The 21,386-nt window shown below is 43.9% G+C and overlaps 2 protein-coding genes across 2 annotated transcripts; both read right to left on the bottom strand.

The window, feature by feature from the left end:
* Positions 1–223: 223 nt before the first annotated feature.
* Positions 224–1,159, bottom strand: LOC138770578 (olfactory receptor 5V1-like). The gene has a single exon (XM_069949683.1). It carries the CDS (start codon positions 1,157–1,159, stop codon positions 224–226), a length of 936 nt encoding a protein of 311 aa, XP_069805784.1.
* Positions 1,160–19,974: 18,815 nt separating this feature from the next.
* LOC138770577 (olfactory receptor 5AR1-like) lies at positions 19,975–20,913 on the bottom strand. Its single transcript, XM_069949682.1, has one exon. It carries the CDS (start codon positions 20,911–20,913, stop codon positions 19,975–19,977), a length of 939 nt encoding a protein of 312 aa, XP_069805783.1.
* Positions 20,914–21,386: the final 473 nt, after the last annotated feature.

Below are 21,386 nucleotides of genomic sequence, written 5' to 3'. Positions count from 1 at the left end.
ATTCTGTGACCACTTTACTGCTATTTTGAATAACACATGTTGCATGTTCTCATCCTGACCATTACCTATTATGCACAGGCTTACAGGTGCTATATTTTTGGCACAATAATCTTCACCAAAGCCCCAGAGAATATTTAGTAACTTCTTTTAAATGGACCATAGCTTTCTACCACTTTTCAGCCTCCCCCCCCGTTGGCCTTTATGTCGCCATGACAGTTTCTGATCAATGTTTCTCATTCCTTGAGAATTTCTTTGTTAGGGTTCCTTTGACATCCTTATTTCTTATACTGTAAATGATAGGATTCAACATTGGAGTCACCACTGTGTAGAGTATAGAGATGGCTCTGTCCCGATCTGGTGAGTAGCTGTGTCGGGGACGTAAATACATGAACATAATGGTTCCATAGTATAGAGAAACCACAGTAAGGTGTGAAGCACAGGTCGAAAATGCCTTGTATCTTCCTTTGGAGGTCCGAATCTTCAAGATGGTGGTAATGATACGAAAATAAGAAACCATAGTCAACAAAAAGGAGCACAGTGCAATTATTCCTCCTGAGATGTACACAGCCACTTCATTGAACAAGGTGTCTCTACAGGAGAGCTTGAAAAGTGGTGGCATCTCACAAAAGAAGTGGTTGACATGAAGAGACTTGCAGTAGGGCAACTGGAAGGTAAGGGTCGCATGGATAATGGAGTTCAGGAAACTCACTGTCCAGGAAAAAGCAGCCAGGCATACACATAGTTTTTTATTCATGACGACCTGGTATCGTAAGGGATTGCAGATGGCCACATATCTATCATAGGCCATCACTGCCAATATTATACATTCTGTAGCTCCAAGTGCCAAAGAGAAATACATCTGAGAGGCACATCCTAAGAAGGAAATGGTTTTATCTTTGGACAGTGTAGTCACAAGTATTTTGGGTACGATGGTGGAGGAGAAACAGATGTCTACCACTGAGAGGTTGCTGAGAAAGAAATACATAGGTGTGTGAAGGTGGCTGTCGATTCTTACCACCACAATTAATAGGACATTTCCTGACAATGTGATGGCATATATAATCAAGAAGAGCAGGAAATAGATTGCCTGAAGATGGGGAATGCTAGAAAGACCTAGGAGGATAAACGACTTCACAGTTGTTTGGTTGAAGTTATCCATTACACTTCTTAAGACAGACCTAAATAGGGGGAAAGGCATCTCTGTTATTGGTAGAGGTGTTTTCACCAGGGGGAGTCCATCACCGTCCATCTCCACCCCTTATATTGACTTATTTCTGGCAGTACCCTTCATGGGGTGCAATGCACCCGTACTAGGATGGATGGAATGGCAAAATATTGTTTTATAGGTGGTGGACAATAGGATTGCCAATGGCCTCCAAGACTTTTGTACTACATAAAGTTTATCTATCTTTTTTGTTTTAATCCAGTTTTATTCTTTTTGTTGTCATACCTATCATTTGCAGCCAATCTTTTATTAACTAGGTCAAAATAACATTATTTATTTTCAGATACCAGAAACTGTGGTCAAGATAAATTAAACATACATTTTTTTTATGCGTGAGGATATGTTTGAACAGTTTTGTATATTCCAGCACACCTAATGTTGTTGGGATAGTCCAGCAAACTGGGCCTCCAAAAATGTGTACTGGTTATCCCCACCAACATCGTCTCGGTAGATGGTCAGGAGAGCCCCATACACTTTATACTGACATACCTGCCATCAAAAGCAAAAGGCAGTGCTTCTCAATTCCAGTCCTCATGGCCCACCATGGTCATAGTCATGGTCATGTTTTGATGATATCCTATACAAAGAACACCTGTGATTCTGCCTGATGCATTGAGTATAATTATATCACTTGTTAAATACTACAAAGATCCTCAAAACATGACCTGTTGGTGAGCTGTGAGGCCTGGAATTAAAAAACACTGCCTTAGACGTTACATGGCAGGTATGTAAGTATAAGATGTATGGGACTCTCCTGACCATCTCCCGATAGATGATGTTTTTGGGGATAGACCCCTATCTCCACCGATATCAGTAGATAGAAATTTCTCAATTCCAGTGCTCATGGCCCAGAGCTCCGTTGGCCGCAGGAACATGCAAACACCAATATAACAACGGCCGTTGTAATACTTTGTGTAAAGATAGCCTTTCGTTGATGCTGTCACTTTGTATTTGCTGACTAGCATTATCTTATTGTATTTTTTCTGTATCTTCCTGTAACAAACAGCTAAGCTTCTGGCAATCTGACTATAGAAAAAATGGATAATGAAAAGGAGAGAGAACCGCAAAGTGAAAGCATACTATGTTGTTTTATTGTGGCAATGTCTAAAATCTGTATTAATAAACCTCATATGTATAATTATAAATATAAAATATAAAATAAATACAGATATACAAACAATTCAATTTTTTTTTTAAAAAATACTGCATCCGATCTTATATAAGCAATAGGGAGATGTCCATGGCAATATACCAATATCTAAAAGTCTATTATGTCCGTATATCTCACAGTATTCGTACTGCTTGCTGTATAACTTGTAATCATACCGGTACAATGCAGCAGTTCGTATGCAATTTGCTGGTGATAATGTAATATTACCGGTCCGATGTAACAATTCGTGGGCAAGTTACTGATGGTTGGAGCGCTCTGGGACGTGCTGTGGAGTCTCTAGCAGTCAGGCTCCCAGTGGATCTCACTTACACATCGGCGTTTCGGAAAGGCTCTTTCCCTCATCAGTAGCGCTACTGATGAGGGAAAGAGCCTTTCCGAAACGCGTCTAGATAGCACCCCAAGAAATATCAAGCACTTTATATTTATTTCCAGGACTACTATATCTTTTACCTTTTATCCATTTACTTTTGCCTGCTGCTCACAGCTTGTTCTGATTGCTGGATCTCCTCCCCTCTTTCACCTGTGACTCTTTCACCTGTGACTCTACAAGCCGTGGCCACGGCACGCCGATGTGTAAGTGAGATCCACTGGGAGCCTGACTGCTAGAGACTCCACAGCACGTCCCGGAGCGCTCCAACCATCAGTAACTTGCCCACGAATTGTTACATCGGACCGGTAATATTACATTATCACCAGCAAATTGCATACGAACTGCTGCATTGTACCGGTAAGATTAAAAGTTACACAGCAAGCAGTACGGATACTGTGAGATATACGGACATAATAGACTTTTAGATATTGGTATATTGCCATGGACATCTCCCTATTGCTTATATAAGATCGGATGCAATATTTTTTTTAAAAAATTTGTATTGTTTGTATATCTGTATTTATTTTATATTTATAATTATACATATGAGGTTTATTAATACAGATTTTAGACATTGCCACAATAAATCAACATAGTATGCTTTCACTTTGAGGTTCTCTCTCCTTTTCATTATCCATTTTTTCTATTACCTGGTGTGAACAGGGACACACCGCTGAGAGTTACCCAGTGACTGCAGCAGTAATTCTGTGGTGGCACGTACCCAGCTATTTTTATTTATTTACAATCTGACTATAGCACTAAAAATTACTGTTAGCTCTCTATATCTAATTGTTACCTAAATAAATATTTCCATGTTTTAGCACATGCATAGACACTGCTAAATTACAGCATGCCATGGAGGAAACAGGAGATCAACTGAGCTTTAACCTTAGCCTGTCCTCCAATACTGTACACAAGCCCTCCTTAGGGCCGTATTAGATGGCCCATTAACCCATGTAAGCAAGCACAGATCAACTAGATCAGCACTCGCTTACAGAGCTTATTGAGTGTCCAGGGTTACACATACATCAATGTCCCTGCAGCCCTTGCTTTATATAGCAAATAATAAAGTTTTATACTTACCTTTCCACGCTCCCTGTCCTCCTGCCTGTTTTCTGCTGACCAGAGGCACCACTAAAGCTTCTACATCCGTTTCTGAACTGCAGCTCAGGCTGCTCAGCCAATTACTGACCGAGACAGGTGTAGAAACTTCCGCGGTGGCTCTGGTCAGTAGGAAACAGGTAGGAGAACACCTGGAAGCGTGGAAAAGTAAGTATCCATCTTTATTATTTTCTATATGCTATATTAGTCACCGTCTGCACACCTTTGATGGCTGCAGATGATCTTATAAAATGCCGAAAGACTCAATCAGCGGATAATCTTGTTGGATTATATTATTAACCTATCATTTATTAGATATTAAAATATTTACTCTTCCCCTGTATTTCCACAGTAATAGCTACTTTAGAAATCCTAGCCTGCAACAGCTACCGGTGCACTGTGCTACCAGCCATCTACTTACATAATCTAGCAGATTAAAACTTGCATTGCATAGTCTGAATTTACCTGAGATAACACAATTCCCTATTTTTCTGGATCATCCATGGCTGAATTGTCCAAATTAAAATAAACATAACAGAATCTCTGCAATGACAATAGTGATGGTCACAGCAAAATCACCCATCTAACAACCTGCCCCTTTATATACTATTACTATGTCTTGCTTGGTGTATTTGGCTGGTGTTTTTCGCTGAGGTTTTAGTCTTCCCAGGTCAATTAAATGTCTTATTGCAGAAATCCCTTATTCCTCATAATTGGAGTCTCTCTGGTATTACTACTTCTATGTCAAGATGATGATGTTACTGAAAATTATTCTTGTCAGTGAGTTCAACTTTTTTTTATAACCTAAAGTATGTTACTTGAATTCAACATATTATTAGTGTGGCCCTAAGTTTCAATGGGGCCTTTAAGGTATGTAGGCCTACTCACCCCACCAATACTGACAGGGCTACTGGCAGTATTTCACTGATAGAAGTCAGCAATACAACTTAAGGCCATGTTCACACAACATATGTTTTACATAAATCACGGCCGTTGTTGCAATTTGCGGCTCTGGCTGCACGCTCCATTCTTCTTCCCTGAGGGGGGGGATGGTGACAAGGCTATGCGAACAGTAACTCCATGCCTACTCTTGCGACCACTTTGCATCTGGAACCACAGTAGTCAGATCACATATTATAGTTTTGAGACCCTGTAAGAAGTTTGAGGCCCTTTAGGTGAGCCATCCAAAAATGGAGTTTGAGGCCCTTTAGGTGATAATATAACTTTAAAGATAAAAGATGCCTGATCATAATATGTGTGTGGAGATGAAAAGAAAAAAAATTAAAATGAAATTCAAAAAGTTCTTTACTCTATTCCAATATCTGTGTTACAGGTAGTAACAGTGTATTGTTTGGATGAGACTACAATGAAATGATAAAGTACTGCAAATACTTTAGTAACACAATGAAACTGCAATGTGTTGATGTTCTGCAACAGATTTGGGCAGGGAATGGGCAGGGTTGGGGACTGATAAACAGCTGAGGGAAAGCAATGCATTCTGGAACCTGTAGTACTGTGGACAACTACTCAACCAGGAAAGACAGCAACACAATACAGAACAAAGACCCCAAAATGAAAGGATTTTCGGTAGTTTTAAAACTAGGATTAACAGGTAAGTATTGCTATTTGCTTCTGTGGCAGGTTAATTTTTTTTTTACCTCACTTTGTATTCCCCTTTAAACACAGGGCTATGTGCAGCCAAGAACTATGGATTTAAAGGCATTATCAGGGATTAGAAAAAAAAAAAAAGCTACTGTACCTTCAGCCCCATACGGTACGTGCCCTCCGGTTGTATGTGGTATTATAACTGTGCCATTGTCTGCAATGAGTGTTCCTAGGACTGCTCATTTCCTCAATGATCGGCCCATGTAAAAGGGACCACAGGGTCCTATTACAGGGGCCAATGGTGGCCCAATCAATACTGTAAACATTTACTGGGCCTATTACACAGCTCGATAATCGTTTAGGGCTGCATGGACATGGTTAGGGATGTCTGTGCAGCCTTTACCCAAACAGTTTTCATCACTTGTCCATGGTCCCCTGGTCTTCTTCTGTGCTCTGTTTCCTCCCCGGTACCGCGCTTGCAGCTTCAGGCTGCGTTCACACTACGTATATTTCAGTCAGTATATTTCAGTCAGTATTGCAACCAAAACCAGGAGTGGATTAAAAACACAGAAAGGATCTGTTCACACAATGTTGAAATTGAGTGGATGGCCGCCATATAACAGTAAATAACGGCCATTATTTCAATATAACAGCCGTTGTTCTAAAATAACAGCAAATATTTACGATTAAATGGCGGCCATCCACTCAATTTCAACATTGTGTGAACAGATCCTTTCTGTGTTTTCAATCCACTCCTGGTTTTGGTTGCAATATGAGGACCGCAATACTGACTGAAATATACGTAGTGTGAACCCAGCCTCAAAGTGGTCTGTCTGAGCTGACAGGTCTCTCAGCCAATCACTGGCCAGGACCGCCGTGGCCAGTGATTGGCTAAGTGGCCTGTCAGCTGAGATGGGGATCGGGGAGGAAATAGAGTGCAGGAGAAGACTGGAAGCGTGGACTGGTGATGTAAACTGTTTGTTGAATTGTCAGCCGTCGGCCACGCAACACTATTACACGTAGCGATGCATGGTTGGCAGATGATGATTTTAGGTCTGGGCCAAAATAAATGATCAGCCAACGATTGTTTTATCTGCTAATCGTTGTCTCTATTATACAGAATGATAATTGACAGAATCGGGCCAATTCGGCTGATCATTGCTCAATGTAATAGGGCTAGTGATGAGTGAGCATGCTCGTCCGAGCTTGGTATTCGTTCGAGTATTAGGGTAGTCAATGGTACTTGTTACTCGGACGAGCATCTCGCGATACTAGAGAAAATGTCATCATCCTTTTCCTGTAAGTTTGGGCGCAATTTCTCAGCCAATCAACATGCAGGAAACTCTTTGGTACATCCTGCGATAATGTGGGGCCCATACATGTCCATAGCAGCGATTGGTTGGCCAGATCAGATGACCCTAGCATATAAACATCTGGGCCGGCAGTACTTGCCCCATGTGCATGCTGGAAGATAATAGGGACAGAGCTGCTGCTTGTCAGGTAGAGCATTAGGGAGGGAATTAGCATTCCTGTAGGCAGGGATACTTGAGAAAGAACCCAACAGCCCTTGTAAGGGCTTAAAATCTTTATTATTTTTTTTTTTATTACTCCAGACTGCTGGCTGGAACTTCCAGTGCATCTACCACGATTTTAGCAGCACACTGTGGTGATCGGCTGCTGGCAGAAAGGGGACAGCAGGTGTTGCATACAGACCCCTAAGAAGTCCTCAGTACTATTATATTATTTTGTGGCTGGTGCTGCTGCTGTTGTACATTGTATTGCTGTGATTTGTAGTACAGCTGCATAGAACTTCACTGCTCATTGTCCTGTGTAACAGGTGGCATACATCATATACCACCGCTTACACACAGACTATACAACAACCTCCAAAAACTAGTGTGACTAGTATATTTTCTTATCTGCAGCCAGTCATCAGGGTTGCATTATTATTTCTTAGTGCAGCCATATCCAAGCTCATTGCTGATTGTCCAGTGTTAGAGGGCGGCATAAACCATATACAATAGCAGCACTTACACACAGACTATACAACAACCTCCAAAAACTAGTGTGACCAGTATATTTTCTCATCTGCAGCCAGTCATCAGGGTTGCGTCATTTCTTAGTGCAGCCATATCCAAGCTCACTGCTAATTGCCTAGTGTAAGAAGGTGGCATACACTACATTGCAGCACTTACCCACAGATTCTATACAACAACCTTCAAAAACTAGTGTGACCAGTATATTTTTCTCATCTGCAGCCAGTCTACAGGGTTGCTTTATTTTTTAGTGCAGCCATATCCAAGCACCATATCCAGTGGCATAAACCGTATAGCACCACTTACACACAGACTATATACGACTACCTACAAAAGTAGTCTGAGTAATATATTTTCTTGGCTTGCTGTGATTTGTAGTGCAGCTATCTCAGTCTTGACTGTGCAGTGTCCACAAAATGGTGAACCCCATGGGTAAGTGTCGAGGACAAGGGCGTGGGGTTCCAAGTGATGCAGTGGGCAAAGGCCGTGGTTCTGGGCAGGGTGACACAGCAGCACCCGTTAAGGAGGGAGCAGTGGCACACTGCAGACATTCACTCCCTAGCTTCTTCTCGCAACTTACGTGGTCTCAGGGTACACCGCTATTAAAACCGCAGCAGTGTGAACAGGTGATGACGTGGATAGCAGATAATGTGTCCAGTAACTTATCCACCACCCAGTCTTCCATGCAGTCCACCCACGCTAGCCAAGAGAGTGGAACCCTTGCTCCAGCAGCTCAGCCTCCTTTCCTACAGCTTGGCCCCTGAGTCTGAGCAACCGGAGCAGTTGATCTGTCCAGATGCCCAAACTATGCAGCTCACGCAGTCAGTGGCTGATGAGAGTGGGGACTTGCAAGTGGGGTTTGAAGAGGTGTCTGATGATGATGATGAGACCCGGTTGTGAGACAGTGACGTTGTTGTCATGGATGTAGCTCAAAGTGGGGAGCAGAGTGAAGAATTGGAGGAAGAGCTGGTGGATGAGGACGAGGTGACTGACCCGAGCTGGGTGGATAAGCCTAGTGTAGACAGTGCTTCTGAGGGGGAGGCAAGTTCAGCCACAGGACCGGTTGGAAGAGGAAGAGGGGTGGGCAGAGGAAGAAGCAGGGCCAGAGATCAGCAACTGTTTCACTGAGTCAAACTCCTGTGGCTGGGTCTAAATGTTCGCAAGTCTGGAGGTTTTTTAAAGAAACTGTGGATGACCGACGGACTGTAGTTTGCAACCTGTGCCACACCAGGATCAGTAGGGGAGCCACCACTACCAGCCTAACCACTACCAGCATGCGCAAGCATATGAGTGCTAAACCCCCACTCAGTGGAACCAAGGCTGTTCAGTTACTGCAAGTCACACCCTTGCTCCTTCCCCTGTGTCACGTGCTGGCTCTGTCAGTCCCCCCCCCCCCAGGCACGGGTGCCTAGCGCCCTACCACCCACCCATTCACCTCCACTATGCTCCACACCCTCCAGCAAGGTGTCCAATCGCATCGTTCAACTCTCCCTGCAACAGTACTTGGAACGGTAGCGCAAATACACTGCCACTCCCCAACATGCACAAGCCCTAAATGTGCACATAGGCAAACTGCTAAGCCTGGAGATGCTGCTCTATGGTCTGGTAGAGACAGAGGCTTTTAGGAACCTCATGGCGGTGGCTGTCTCTTGGTACTCTGCTCAGGCCTAATTTTTGGGAGGTTCCACGCCTGCCTCATCTAAAGGCCGATAAAGGCCATTTTACGTTTTTTTTTTTTTTTAATGTTCAATTTAAATTTTCAAATCAAATCGACTTCAATTAAAGTGCTATTTTGCAGGGCTGTCAGGTCATCTATTGTATTTCCAAGATACATGCCACAGTTAAAAGGAAGCATGTTAAAAGGAACAGACAGTGAAAATTGTGGATCCTAATTTAGGATCCTTGTCTTGTCCACTTCGAACCATATAAATGGTGGGTGTAAACTTGCAGGTGTCCTTTCCTCTGCCGTCCTTTAATTTTGTAGCTGTTTCGAAAGCAGAAGTCAGCAGCTTAGTAAATCCACTTTATGGCCTTTTTTTAAATCTTCAATTTCAAATTTCAAATCAAATCAACTTCAGGTCAAGTGCTATTTTGCAGGGCTGTCAGGTCATCTATTGTATGTATCTCCAAGGTACATGCCACAGCTAAAAGGAACAGTCAGTGAAAATTGTGGATCCTAATTTAGGATCCTTGTGTTGTCCATTTCGAACCATTCAATCTGTTGATGTCAAATTGCGGGTGTCCTATGCCGTCCTTTCATTTTGTAGCTGTTTAAAGGCAGTAGTCAGCTACTGGTCAGTCTAGTAATTAAAAAAAACAAGTTATTAAGGGGGGGAGGAGTCACCTTGTCAGGCACTGTCACAGTTAAAAGGAACAGCAAGGGAAAATGGTGGATCCTAATTTATAATCCTTGTGTTGTCCATTTCGAACCAAACAATCTGTGGATGTCAAATTGCGGGTGTCCTCTGCCATCCTTTCATTTTGTAGCTGTTTCAAAGGCAGTAGTCAGCTGCTCTTTAAAGGCCACTTTATGGCCTTTTTTTTAATCTTCAATTTCAATTTTAAAATCAAATCGACTTCAATTCGACTAATAGTCGAATTTAAATTCGACTATTTTGCTAGGCTGTCTGGTCATCTATTGTATCTCCAAGATACACACCACAGCTAAAAGGAACAGGCAGTGAAAATGGTGGAAAAAGTCCACCCACTGCTACCACACTACCACACCTCTCTTAGATACTCTTTAAGGATTAAAAGTGTATTCATTCAAATTCCGGGGCCTCTTAAGAAGACTGTATTGTTATTTCTTCTTCCCTTTCTCCAATGATTTTGCTTCTCATGCACAACTGTATGAGGGTGTGAGGCTAAATCTAGCCATAATCCGGCTATTTTTATTGGATGATTGTATTGTTAATTTCATACCATGTTATTGTCAAACCCAAAATGTAAACTAATTTGAATTCAAACTCAAATTTTAATTCAAACTCAAAATAAAATTATAATACAAATTTAAAAAATAAATAATAAAAAATTCATTTTAAATTTGGTCGCCAGAACAGAAGCGGTGGGGAGAAGTGGTAAGTGACATGATACTGGGAAAATTACCCCAAATGCAAAAGTAGTCAGGGGGTGTCATGCCCCAGCCCTGCTCAGTCTAGTAATTAAAAAAAGACAAGTTATTAAGGGGGGGAGGAGGGGAGCAGTCAGCTTGTCAGGCACTGGCAGGGGAACACTCTCCAAGGCCTTTGACCTTCAATGTGACCTTCAGGCCTTTGACCTTGGTCGCATGTGCCTTGCCCATCTTGGTTTGGGTCAGCATTATTGTCTTGAGGTTGACTACCAGGCTGTTGCCTAAAATTTGGTGTAATAGCGCGATTAGGCAGCCTTCGAGGCAGGCTAAGTTTTTGGGTGGTTCATATACTACCTGTGTTGTAATGGTTCCCTGTGTTCTCATTGCCATGCTGTGTCAGGCTAAATTTTGGGGTGGTTCATATGCTACCTCTGTTTTAATGGTTCCCTGTGTTCTCACTGCCATGCTGTGTCAGACTGAATTTTAGGGTAGTTAATATGCTACCTCTGTTTTAATGGTTCACTGTGTGATCAATGCTGTTGCCCAGAATTTTGCATAATGGTGCGATTAGGCAGCCTCAGAGGCATCCATGCATGCTGCCCCTGCTGTTTCCTGTCCATTTTCATGGTGTTTCCATCATTTTCTGAGGTCGACAGGTTTTCCCACAACCTTCCCTGTGACAAGCTTGGGTCCCCTGCGAAAAAGGTTGGGGTTTTCCATTGACTTCAATGGGGTTTGTTACTTGAAATGAGCACCCAAGTATCGGGAAATATTTGTCTTAAGTAACGAGCACCCGAGCATTTTAGTACTCGCTCATTACTAAATAGGGCCCTTAGTCGGCCTCTGTGATTTGGATGCCTTTGTCTACCATAAATAACTTTTTGAAGAAATGTTGTGTACTCTTTTCATTGACTGAACATGGAGGTTGACACCTATAGATATGAAAAACAAACACATTTTTATTAAAAGAATATACAATCTTTATTAAATATGTTAAAAACAATATAAAATTCCACAGCAGTTTTTTTTTTTTTTACATATATATGATATCTTTCACATATATATACAGCTCACTTCGGGCAAAAATATTATATAGAGAGTAGAAATTATTAATGCAGGTCAGAGGTAAACACAGCATTCAAGGTCTTAATACCATAGTTGCTAATCACTTCACATAACCAACTCTCTGCTGCAAAAACCAGACTAAAACAAGGTATGCCTAAAAAGTACATTTGCAAGTGCATCGATAGAAAAATAAGCCTGGGTCCTTCCCACCTACTCACTCAACACTTGTTTCGCTTTTAGCTTTATCATGTGTAGCTTTATGAATACAGAGGTTGTATAATTTTTTTTCACTAGCCCTTGCCAATTACCTATATAGCTTTCATTCTGAAAAACTGTGATTTGTGTAATAGTTAGGGAAGGACAGTAAGTACAAGTCCTCAATATTTTGGCAAAACCTCACTTCCTTATAAGACTTTACCCATACACTACTTCCAAAAACTTTTCACAAAAACTACTGTTCAAAAGTTTGGGGTCACATTGAAATGTCCTTATTTTTGAAGGAAAAGCACTGTACTTTTTAATGAAGATAACTTTAAACTAGTCCTAACTTTAAACAAATACACTCTATACATTGCTAATGTGGTAAATGACTATTCTAGCTGCAAATGTCTGGTTTTTGGTGCAATATCTACATAGGTGTATAAAGGCCCATTTCCAGCAACTTTCACTCCAGTGTTCTAATGGTACAATGTGTTTGCTCATTGGCTCAGAAGGCTAATTGATGATTAGAAAACCCTTGTGCAATCATGTTCACACATCTGAAAACAGTCTAGCTCGTTACAGAAGCTACAAAACTGACCTTCCTTTGAGCAGATTGTGTTTCTGGAGCATCACATTTGTGGGGTCAATTAAACGCTCAAAATGGACAGAAAAAGAGAACTTTCATCTGAAACTCGACAGTCTATTCTTGTTCTTAAAAATGAAGGCTATTCCATGCGAGAAATTGCTAAGAAATTGAAGATTTCCTACAACGGTGTGTACTACTCCCTTTAGAGGACAGCACAAACAGGCTCTAACCAGAAAAGAAAAAGAAGTGGGTTGCACCACTAAGCAAGAAGATAAGCACATTAGAGTCTCTAGTTTGAGAAAAAGATGCCTCACAGGTCCCCAACTGGCATCTTCATTAAATAGTACCCGCAAAACACCAGTGTCAACATCTACAGTGAACAGGCGGCTGCGGGATTTTGAGCTTCAGGGCAGAGTGGCAAAGAAAAAGCCATATCTGAGACTGGCCAATAAAAGAAAAAGATTAAGATGGGCAAAAGAACACAGACATTGGACAGAGGAAGACTGGAAAAAAGTGTTGTGGACAGATGAATCCAAGTTTGAGGTGTTTGGATCACAAAGAAGAACGTTTGTGAGACGCAGAACAAATGAAAAGATGCTGGAAGAATGCCTGACACCATCTGTTAAGCATAGTGGAGGTAATGTGATGGTCTGGGGTTGCTTTGGTGCTGGTAAGGTGGGAGATTTGTACAGGGTAAGAGGGATTCTGAATAAGGAAGGCTATCACTCAATTTTGCAACGCCATGCCATACCCAGTGGACAGCGCTTGATTGGAGCCAATTTCATCCTACAACAGGACAATGACCCTAAATACACCTCCAAATTGTGCAAGAACTATTTACAGGAGAAGCAGGCAGCTGGTATTCTATCGGTAATGGAGTGGCCAGCACAGTCACCAGATCTGAACCCCATTGAGCTGTTGTGGGAGCAGCTTGACTGTATGGTACGCCAGAAGTGCCCATCCAACTTGTGGGAACTGCTTCTAGAAGCGTGGGGTGCAATTTCTCCAGGTTACCTCAACAGATTAATAGCTAGAATGCAAAAGGTGTGCAATGCTGTAATTGCTGCAAAAGGAGGATTCTTTGACGAAAGCAAAGTTTGATGTAAAAACAATGTTATTTCACAGACAAATCATTATTTCTAACCTTGTCAATGTCTTGACTCCATTTTCTATTCATTTCACAACGTATGGTGGTGAATAAGTGTGACTTTTCATGGAAAACACAAAATTGTTTGGGTGACCCCAAACTTTTGAACGGTAGTGTAGGTAGAAGCAGCAATGGCGATTTTCTCATCTCAAACAATTTATTGAAACAAAGGGCAACAACAGTGGTGGGTATACCCCAACAAAAAATGTCAATGTTTTAAAGTTGTCACGTACCCTTGGGCATTAATTACAGCATGACAACAATGTCTCGTGCTGTTCACAAGTCGACTTATTGCCTGCTAAGGCATGTTATTCCACTTTTTCTGAAGGGCGGTCCCCAGGCGATTGAGGTACAGAGTTGCAAGCTTCTACACAGCTACTCAACTCATCCCATAGGTTTTATATGCATCAGCCACTGTTGCCTTTGGTGATGGTGGTGTTATAGTGTGGGCTGGTGTGTCTAGTCAATACAGAACTGCCCTAAACTGTGTAAATGGTACAAGCCCATACTACGTCAATAACATGAATACAGTCATTGAGCCTCTGCATGAACAACAAAGAACTAATTTCATCTTCATGAATGACAATGCTCCAGCTTATTGAGGTGACATTACTGGGGAATAGCTACTGAAGACTGAGGAACATCACATGGAGTGGCCTGCACTTTCTGAAGACTGAATCCCTTAGAAAACTTATGGGATCAGCTGAGTTGTCATGTAGAGGCACATAACTCTACCGCAGAACCACAATGACCTGAGGGCCTCAATAAATAGTTTGACATGAGGAAATCACCATTGCTGCTTTTACTTAAATTCCCTACATGATATCTTCACTGTAGCTTGAACTTTTTATCTTTTCCATAAATTTCACCTGCAAGCCAAATATCCCTAACGTTTTGTGAGTAGTGTATAAAGTAGATCGTCTTAGGGTTGATCCAGGGGCGTAGCTAATGACTCCTGAGCCCTGGTGCGAGAGGTCAACTTGCCCCCCTCCCCTCCTTTCACGACCAAGTGATGCTATTGGTGTATTTAAATATATATATATATATATATATATACTGTCAGGGCTGTGGCAGCGTCCCATGCTCCGGGCCACCGCTGCACCCCCCTCCTCATATTCAGCAGCCGTCGGTGTCTTACCTCGCCCCGCTGTCTCCGTCTGTCTTCTAGGGCGCGTGCGCGCCGGCTGTCACAGATTTAAAGGGCCAGTCCGCCCCTAATTGGCAGTTGCACCTAATCACTCCCTATAAATCCCAGAATGCCCTATCCCTCGTGTTGGAGCCTCTATATGCTTCCCATAGCGTTTTGGCCCAGCTCCCCGTTGTTCCTGTCCGCTGCCCTTGTCCGTAGTTCCTGTCCATTGCCTCTGCCACCTGCGGTCTCGCCTAAGACCACTGTCTGCACATTCTCCTGCCTACTGCTCCTGCTTCATCTTGCCTGCCGTCACTAGCAAACCAAGCCAGGGGTAGCGACCTGGGGGTCGCCTGCTGCAGCAAGCCCATCCCGCCTTGCGGCAGGCTCTGGTGAAAACCAGCAGCCCCTTAGACTCCACTCCCTGATGCGGTTTAAGCCATCGCTGGTGACGATACAGAGGATCCACGACTACTATACTATAGGAGACCAAGAGCTTCTGGAAATTAAGTTGGCCCTGGAAGAGTGGCGTCATCTCCTAGAAGGAGCAAGATATCCGGTCAATATATTCACGGACCACAAGGTGGTCTCTTTTCTTCTCCCGCTTCAATTTCATCATTCACTTTCGTCCGGCTGAGAAGAACGTGAAGGCCGATGCTCTCTCTCGAGCGTTTGACGTCCTGGGACAAGAAAAATCTCCTAGACACATCATACCTCCTGATCATCTGGTGCCAGTCGCCACCTCGGTTTTTCAGAAAGTACCCCCCGGAAAGACCTATGTACACCCTGCACTTCGAAGAAGAATTTTAAAATGGGGACATTCCTCTTTGGTTGCCGGGCATCCGGGAGCCCAAAAGACCGGGCAACTGATCTCCTGCCACTACTGGTGGCCAAGCCTACCCTAAGACGTCAAGGACTTTGTGGCTTCCTGTACCATCTGTGCCAAAAATAAGTCCTCCCGTCTAAGACCAGCCGGGTTACTACAACCCTTGCCAGTTCCAGATCGTCCCTGTTGTCCTTTCAACATATCTTCCGTTTACATGGACTTCCTCTACATATCGTCTCAGATAGAGGATCGCAATTCGTTTCCAAATTCTGGCGCGCTCTCTGTTCTTAACTCCAAGTGAAGCTGGATTTCTCTTCAGCCTATCATCCCCATACCAACGGGCAAGTGGAAAGGGTCAATCAGATCCTAGGGAATTATCTACGGCACTTCGTCTCTGCACGCCAGGACAACTGGTCCAGTCTGCTTCCGTGGGCAGAGTTCTCATACAACCATCTGGACTCAAGTTCCACAGGCAAGTCACCCTTCTATGTTGTCTATGGTCGTCACCCTCGTCCTCCTCTGCCTCTCTCTTCATCCTCCGAGGTTCCAGCCGTCGAAGAACTGGTATCAGATCTTCAGTCTATCTGGGGACAGACTCAACAGTCTTTACTCAATGCATCCGACCGCATGAAGGTCCAGGCGGATAAAAAGAGAAGACCTACCACAAACTTTTCTCCTGGTGACATGGTTTGGCTTTCGGCCAAATATATCCGATTCAAGATTCCCAGCTACAAGTTAGGACCCTGATTCCTTGGACCTTTCTCGGTACTAAGACGTATCAACCTGGTCACCTATAAACTTCGTCTGCCCCCTACTATGTGGATCCCAAGCTCCTTCCATGTCTCCCTCTTAAAACCGGTGGTCCACAACCGATTTTTCAGTAAGTCTTCTTTCACTTCTCCGCAAGCCACCTCAGATGATGTCTATGTTGTTAAGGATATCCTGGCAATGAAGACTGTCAGAGGAAGATGATTCTTTCTGGTGGACTGGAGAGGGTTTGGTCCTGAGGAGAGATCCTGGAAACCCGAGACTAACATCCTGGATCAAGATCTTATCAAGAGATTCTTGCAGACAAGAAAGACACCGGGCCGCCGCCGCACCCCCTACTCGCATTCAGCAGCCGCCGGTGTCCAGGTGCAGGGACCCGGCGCTGCGACTAGTTCGGCCCCTGGGGGCGTCTTACCTCGCCCTGCTCCTGTCTCCGTCTGTCCCAGTCGGCCGGCTGTCACAGATTTAAAGAGCCAGTCCGCCCCTAATTGGTTGTTGCACCTAATCACTCCCTATAAATCCCAGCATGCCCTGTCCCTCGTGTTGGAGCCTCTATATACTTCCCATAGCATTTTGGCCCAGCTCCCCGTTGTTCCTTTCCGCTGCCCTTGTCTGTAGTTCCTGTCCATTGCCTCTGCCACCTGCGGTCTTGCCTAAGACCACTGTCTGCACGTTCTCCTGCCTACTGCTCCTGCTTCACCTTGCCGGCCATCACTAGCAAACCAAGCCAGGGGTAGGAACCTGGGGGTCGCCTGTCGCAGCAAGCCCGTCCCGCCTTGTGGCGAGCTCTGGTGAAAACCAGCGACCCCTTAGACTCCGCTCCCTGGTGCAGTTTAAGCCATCGCTGGTGACGGTACAGAGGATCCACGACTCCAGTCGTTACACTTACACACACCAAGACAGATATTACCAATAACACCAGCATATAGGAAGAGAAAATACTATCTCCATACATATTACCACCATACTGTTACTGACCAAATCCTGTATACTGAGACCAATATTACCTGTAATACCAGTATATAGGAAGGAAATATTACCGCCACACCACAACCACAACCATCACCACCATATTGTTACTGACCAGATCGAGTATACCAAGACCAATAAAACACAGTGCCAGATAACAAGAAATAATACCAACACATACTGACTAATACCACCATATACTGACTAAAAGCACTACATATTGACTAACAATGCCACATACTGACTAACACCCCCACATACTGACTAACACCATCGCATACTGACTAATACCACCACCACATACTGACTAACACCACTGCATACTGAATAATAACACCACCACATACTGACTAATACCACCACATACTGGCTAATACCACCACATACTGACTAACACCACCACATACTAACACCTCCACCGCTACTGAATAACACCACCATATACTGACTAACATCACCACATACTGACTAACACCTCCGCCGCTACTGAATAACACCACCACATACTGACTAACATCACCACATACTGACTAACACCACCGCATACTGACTAACACCACCACCACATACTGACTAATACCACCACATACTAACACCACCGCCGCTACTGAATAACACCACCACATACTGACTAACACCACCGCATACTGACTAATACCACCACCACATACTGACTAATACCACCACATACTGGCTAATACCCCCACATACTGACTAACACCACCACATACTAACACCTCCGCCGCTACTGAATAACACCACCACATACTGACTAACATCACCAAATACTGACTAACACCACCGCCGCTACTGAATAACATCCACTGTATACAGATCACTTTCACCTCATCCAGTCATATAGAGGTACCTAACTCTACACAGGCTCTGTACACCATATACAGTGCAGTTATATCAGGTGACTCACAGGGGACGTCTTCTCTGATCAGAGTTCTTCCCTTTTCATCTTCATCAACTTCTCAGAGCCACGAATCCACAGAATCTGCCAGACAAACATATTAGGCTCCTCACTCTGTCACCATCCTCATCTCTCTACAAACTGCACATCTGTATTGGCCCCTTTACACCCTCATTTAGTGGGTAGGCTGACCTCTGTGACCCCCTAATAATAAATGTCCCCCTTATAGATGTCCCCCTCTCCCCCTTTGTTGTCCCCTTATAGATAGGGGGAGGAGGAGGATGGTGGTGGTGGTGGTGAGGAGGGTGGTAGTGAGGAGGATGATGGTGGTGAGGAGGATGATGGTGGTGGTGGTGGTGACCACAACCTCTTATAGATGGCCCCCCTCCCCCCCCTTATGGATAGGGTGAGGAGGATGATGGTGGTGGTGGTAGTGAGGAGGATGATGGTAGTGAGGAGGATGAAGGTGGTGGTGGTGGGGATGACCACAACCCCTTATAGATGGCCACACTCTCCCCCCCTTATAGATAGGATGAGGAGGATGATGGTGGTGGTGGTGGTAGTGAGGAGGATGATGGTAGTGTTGGGGGTGACCACCCCTTATAGATGCCCCCCTCTCCCCCCTCGCTTATAGATGCCCCCCCTCTCCCTCCTCCTCTATAGATGGCCCCCCTCTCCCTTATAGATGCCCCCCTCTCCCCTTCATGCAGGCAGATAAAAAAAACACACACACACACACAACTTGCAGCGAGCCGGGGTACTTGGAAGAGAGTGAGGGGAATGAGGAGAGGATAATGGTGGTAGTAGTCTCTCCTGAGAGTGGCGCTGAGCTCCTCAGTGAGGGGACGCACCGAGGGCTGCAGAGTGAGGGTGTGCTATACCTGCAGGATGGCTGGATCTTGTCACGGTCACAGGTGCGCACGAGGGCTTCTGTAGGTACAGGGGGACTCTCTGGCGCTTCCCTGGGTTCTCTCCCTCTTCTGTGGGCTACTGCAGAGGTTCCTGTAGCTTTGCTCTGTGGTGATGGTCTCTCATGAGGTGATGTTGTTTTCTCAGCAGCTAGTCACTTGTCTCAGCTAAACACTGCAACTGCCAACCTTTTATAGGGGGCCTATTTGCATACTCCGCCCACTTGCTGGCACTTTTTAAGCTTACAACACTCTTGTGTGGTGTGCAGTGAAAAGCATGTAATCCATTCTCTGCCTGCCAGTTACACTGTTACAGAGAAATACACATAACACTTTAAGACATATTAACTCCTAGGTTACACAATAAAGCACTTGTGGACAGGTGCCGTCCTCAGCCCAGCCACAGGAATTATGCTCTGGTATACAGAGAGCGTCTCTAACGTGCGCTCCCAGTACCGAAAGTCAGGGCCCAGGTGTACAGTCAGGGCCCAGGACACCCCCGGCAGCCGCACAGCCGAAGACGGGGACTCTTGTGACCGCAAGCAAAACAATGCTTGCAGTCACAAGAGTAATTGATGGGGGGGGCCCTGCGGGCCCCCTCTCGTGGCGGGCCGGGTCGCAGCAGCGACCGCTGCGACCCTGGTAGTTACGCCACTGGTTTGATCCACATGCTCACTGTTTTACCTGTAATAAAGCACTGACAATAAAGATTGCAGCTGAAAACATACTTTTGTTTGATGTGGTTGCTATGAACTATTCCAATTTTGAACGTCTTGTACTGTATCAGTCTATTAATACTTTGAAAAAAATAAGAATGTCTGTCTTTTTGGTTGCTTTTATTGTAATGTTGGTGATGTAGAAGTAAATTACCAAAATTTCTCTTAATGGTCCAATGACTGCTTAAAAAACTTCATTCCTATGGTGCCTTTAACATCCTTGTTCCTCATGCTATAAATGATGGGATTCAACATAGGAGTTACCACTGTATATAAAATGGATACGGTCTTGTCTATCTCAGAAGAGTACTCAGAGTGAGGTCTGAGATACACAATCATAATAGTCCCATAATAGAGCAACACCACCGTAAGGTGGGAGACACATGTGGAGAAAGCTTTTTGCCTCCCTTGTGAGGAACGGATCTTCAAAATAGTGGAGATGATGTGGATGTACGAAATCAAAGTAAGGATGAATGAACATGTGGCTATGAGTCCGGCTGCGATATACATTGCTATTTCATTTAGCCAAGTGTCTTTGCAAGACATTCGAAGGAATGGAGGGATCTCACAGAAGAAGTGGTTGACATAGTGAGATCTACAGTAGGGTAGTTGGAAGGTGAGGACCACATGAAGGGCTGAGTTCATGAAGCCAAAACTCCATGAACCAGCAGCTAAACAGCAGCACAATTTCTTGCCTATGATGTTTCTATAGTGCAAAGGCTTACAAATTGCTACAAATCTATCATAAGCCATGATGGCAAGTATTATGCACTCAGTGCATCCCAGAGCCAAATGGAAATACATTTGAAGTGCACATGCTAACAGAGAAATACTTCTGTCCTTGGAGATTGTATTTCTGAGAATATGGGGGACAATTGTGGAGGAGAAGCAAATGTCAATAATAGAGAGATTGCACAGAAAGAAGTACATGGGCGTCTGTAGCTTGGAGTTTATAGTCACCACAATGACGAGAAGAACATTCGCTGACAATGTTATTATATACATCAGCAGAAATATAAGAAAGAATATGATCTGAAGATACAGGACAGTAGATGTACCAAGAAGGATGAATCTTCCATGAGATGTTTGATTCAAGTCTTCCATTACATTTATGTTGCTGGGCAAAATGTGGCAAAAATTTAAATTTTAGAGATGTAGAGTGCTAATATTGTTTTTTTTTCCTATGCAAGTCTACTGTGAGAAAGCTTATGACAGGGCAAGCTCTTTGATTAGCACTTTTACCTCCCAACCCCAAAACATGGTGTAAAGTAAAACTGGCTTTGTTCCCCTAGCAACCAATCAGATTCCACCTTTCATTCCTCACAGACTTTTTTGAAAATGAAAGGTTGAATCTGATTGGTTGCTAGGGGCAGCTGAGCCACTTTCACTTTACACTATGTTTGATAAATCTCCCCCTATGTGATTAAGTTTTACCAAGGTTCACCTATCCTTCTATTCACATGTGTCAGTGATCCAGGTGAGGATCCCTAAACTAAGATTCTGGATTAGAGCTTGCAGGGTCACATAGGACCTTCCTCTGTCATCACTCCATTATCTAATCAATCTAATCTAATTAT

Source organism: Dendropsophus ebraccatus, chromosome 13 (genome assembly GCF_027789765.1).
Source record: "Dendropsophus ebraccatus isolate aDenEbr1 chromosome 13, aDenEbr1.pat, whole genome shotgun sequence".
NCBI lineage: Eukaryota > Metazoa > Chordata > Amphibia > Anura > Hylidae > Dendropsophus > Dendropsophus ebraccatus.
The sequence above is the reverse complement of the archived record's forward strand: the minus strand, read 5'-3'. Positions and strand labels throughout refer to the sequence as shown.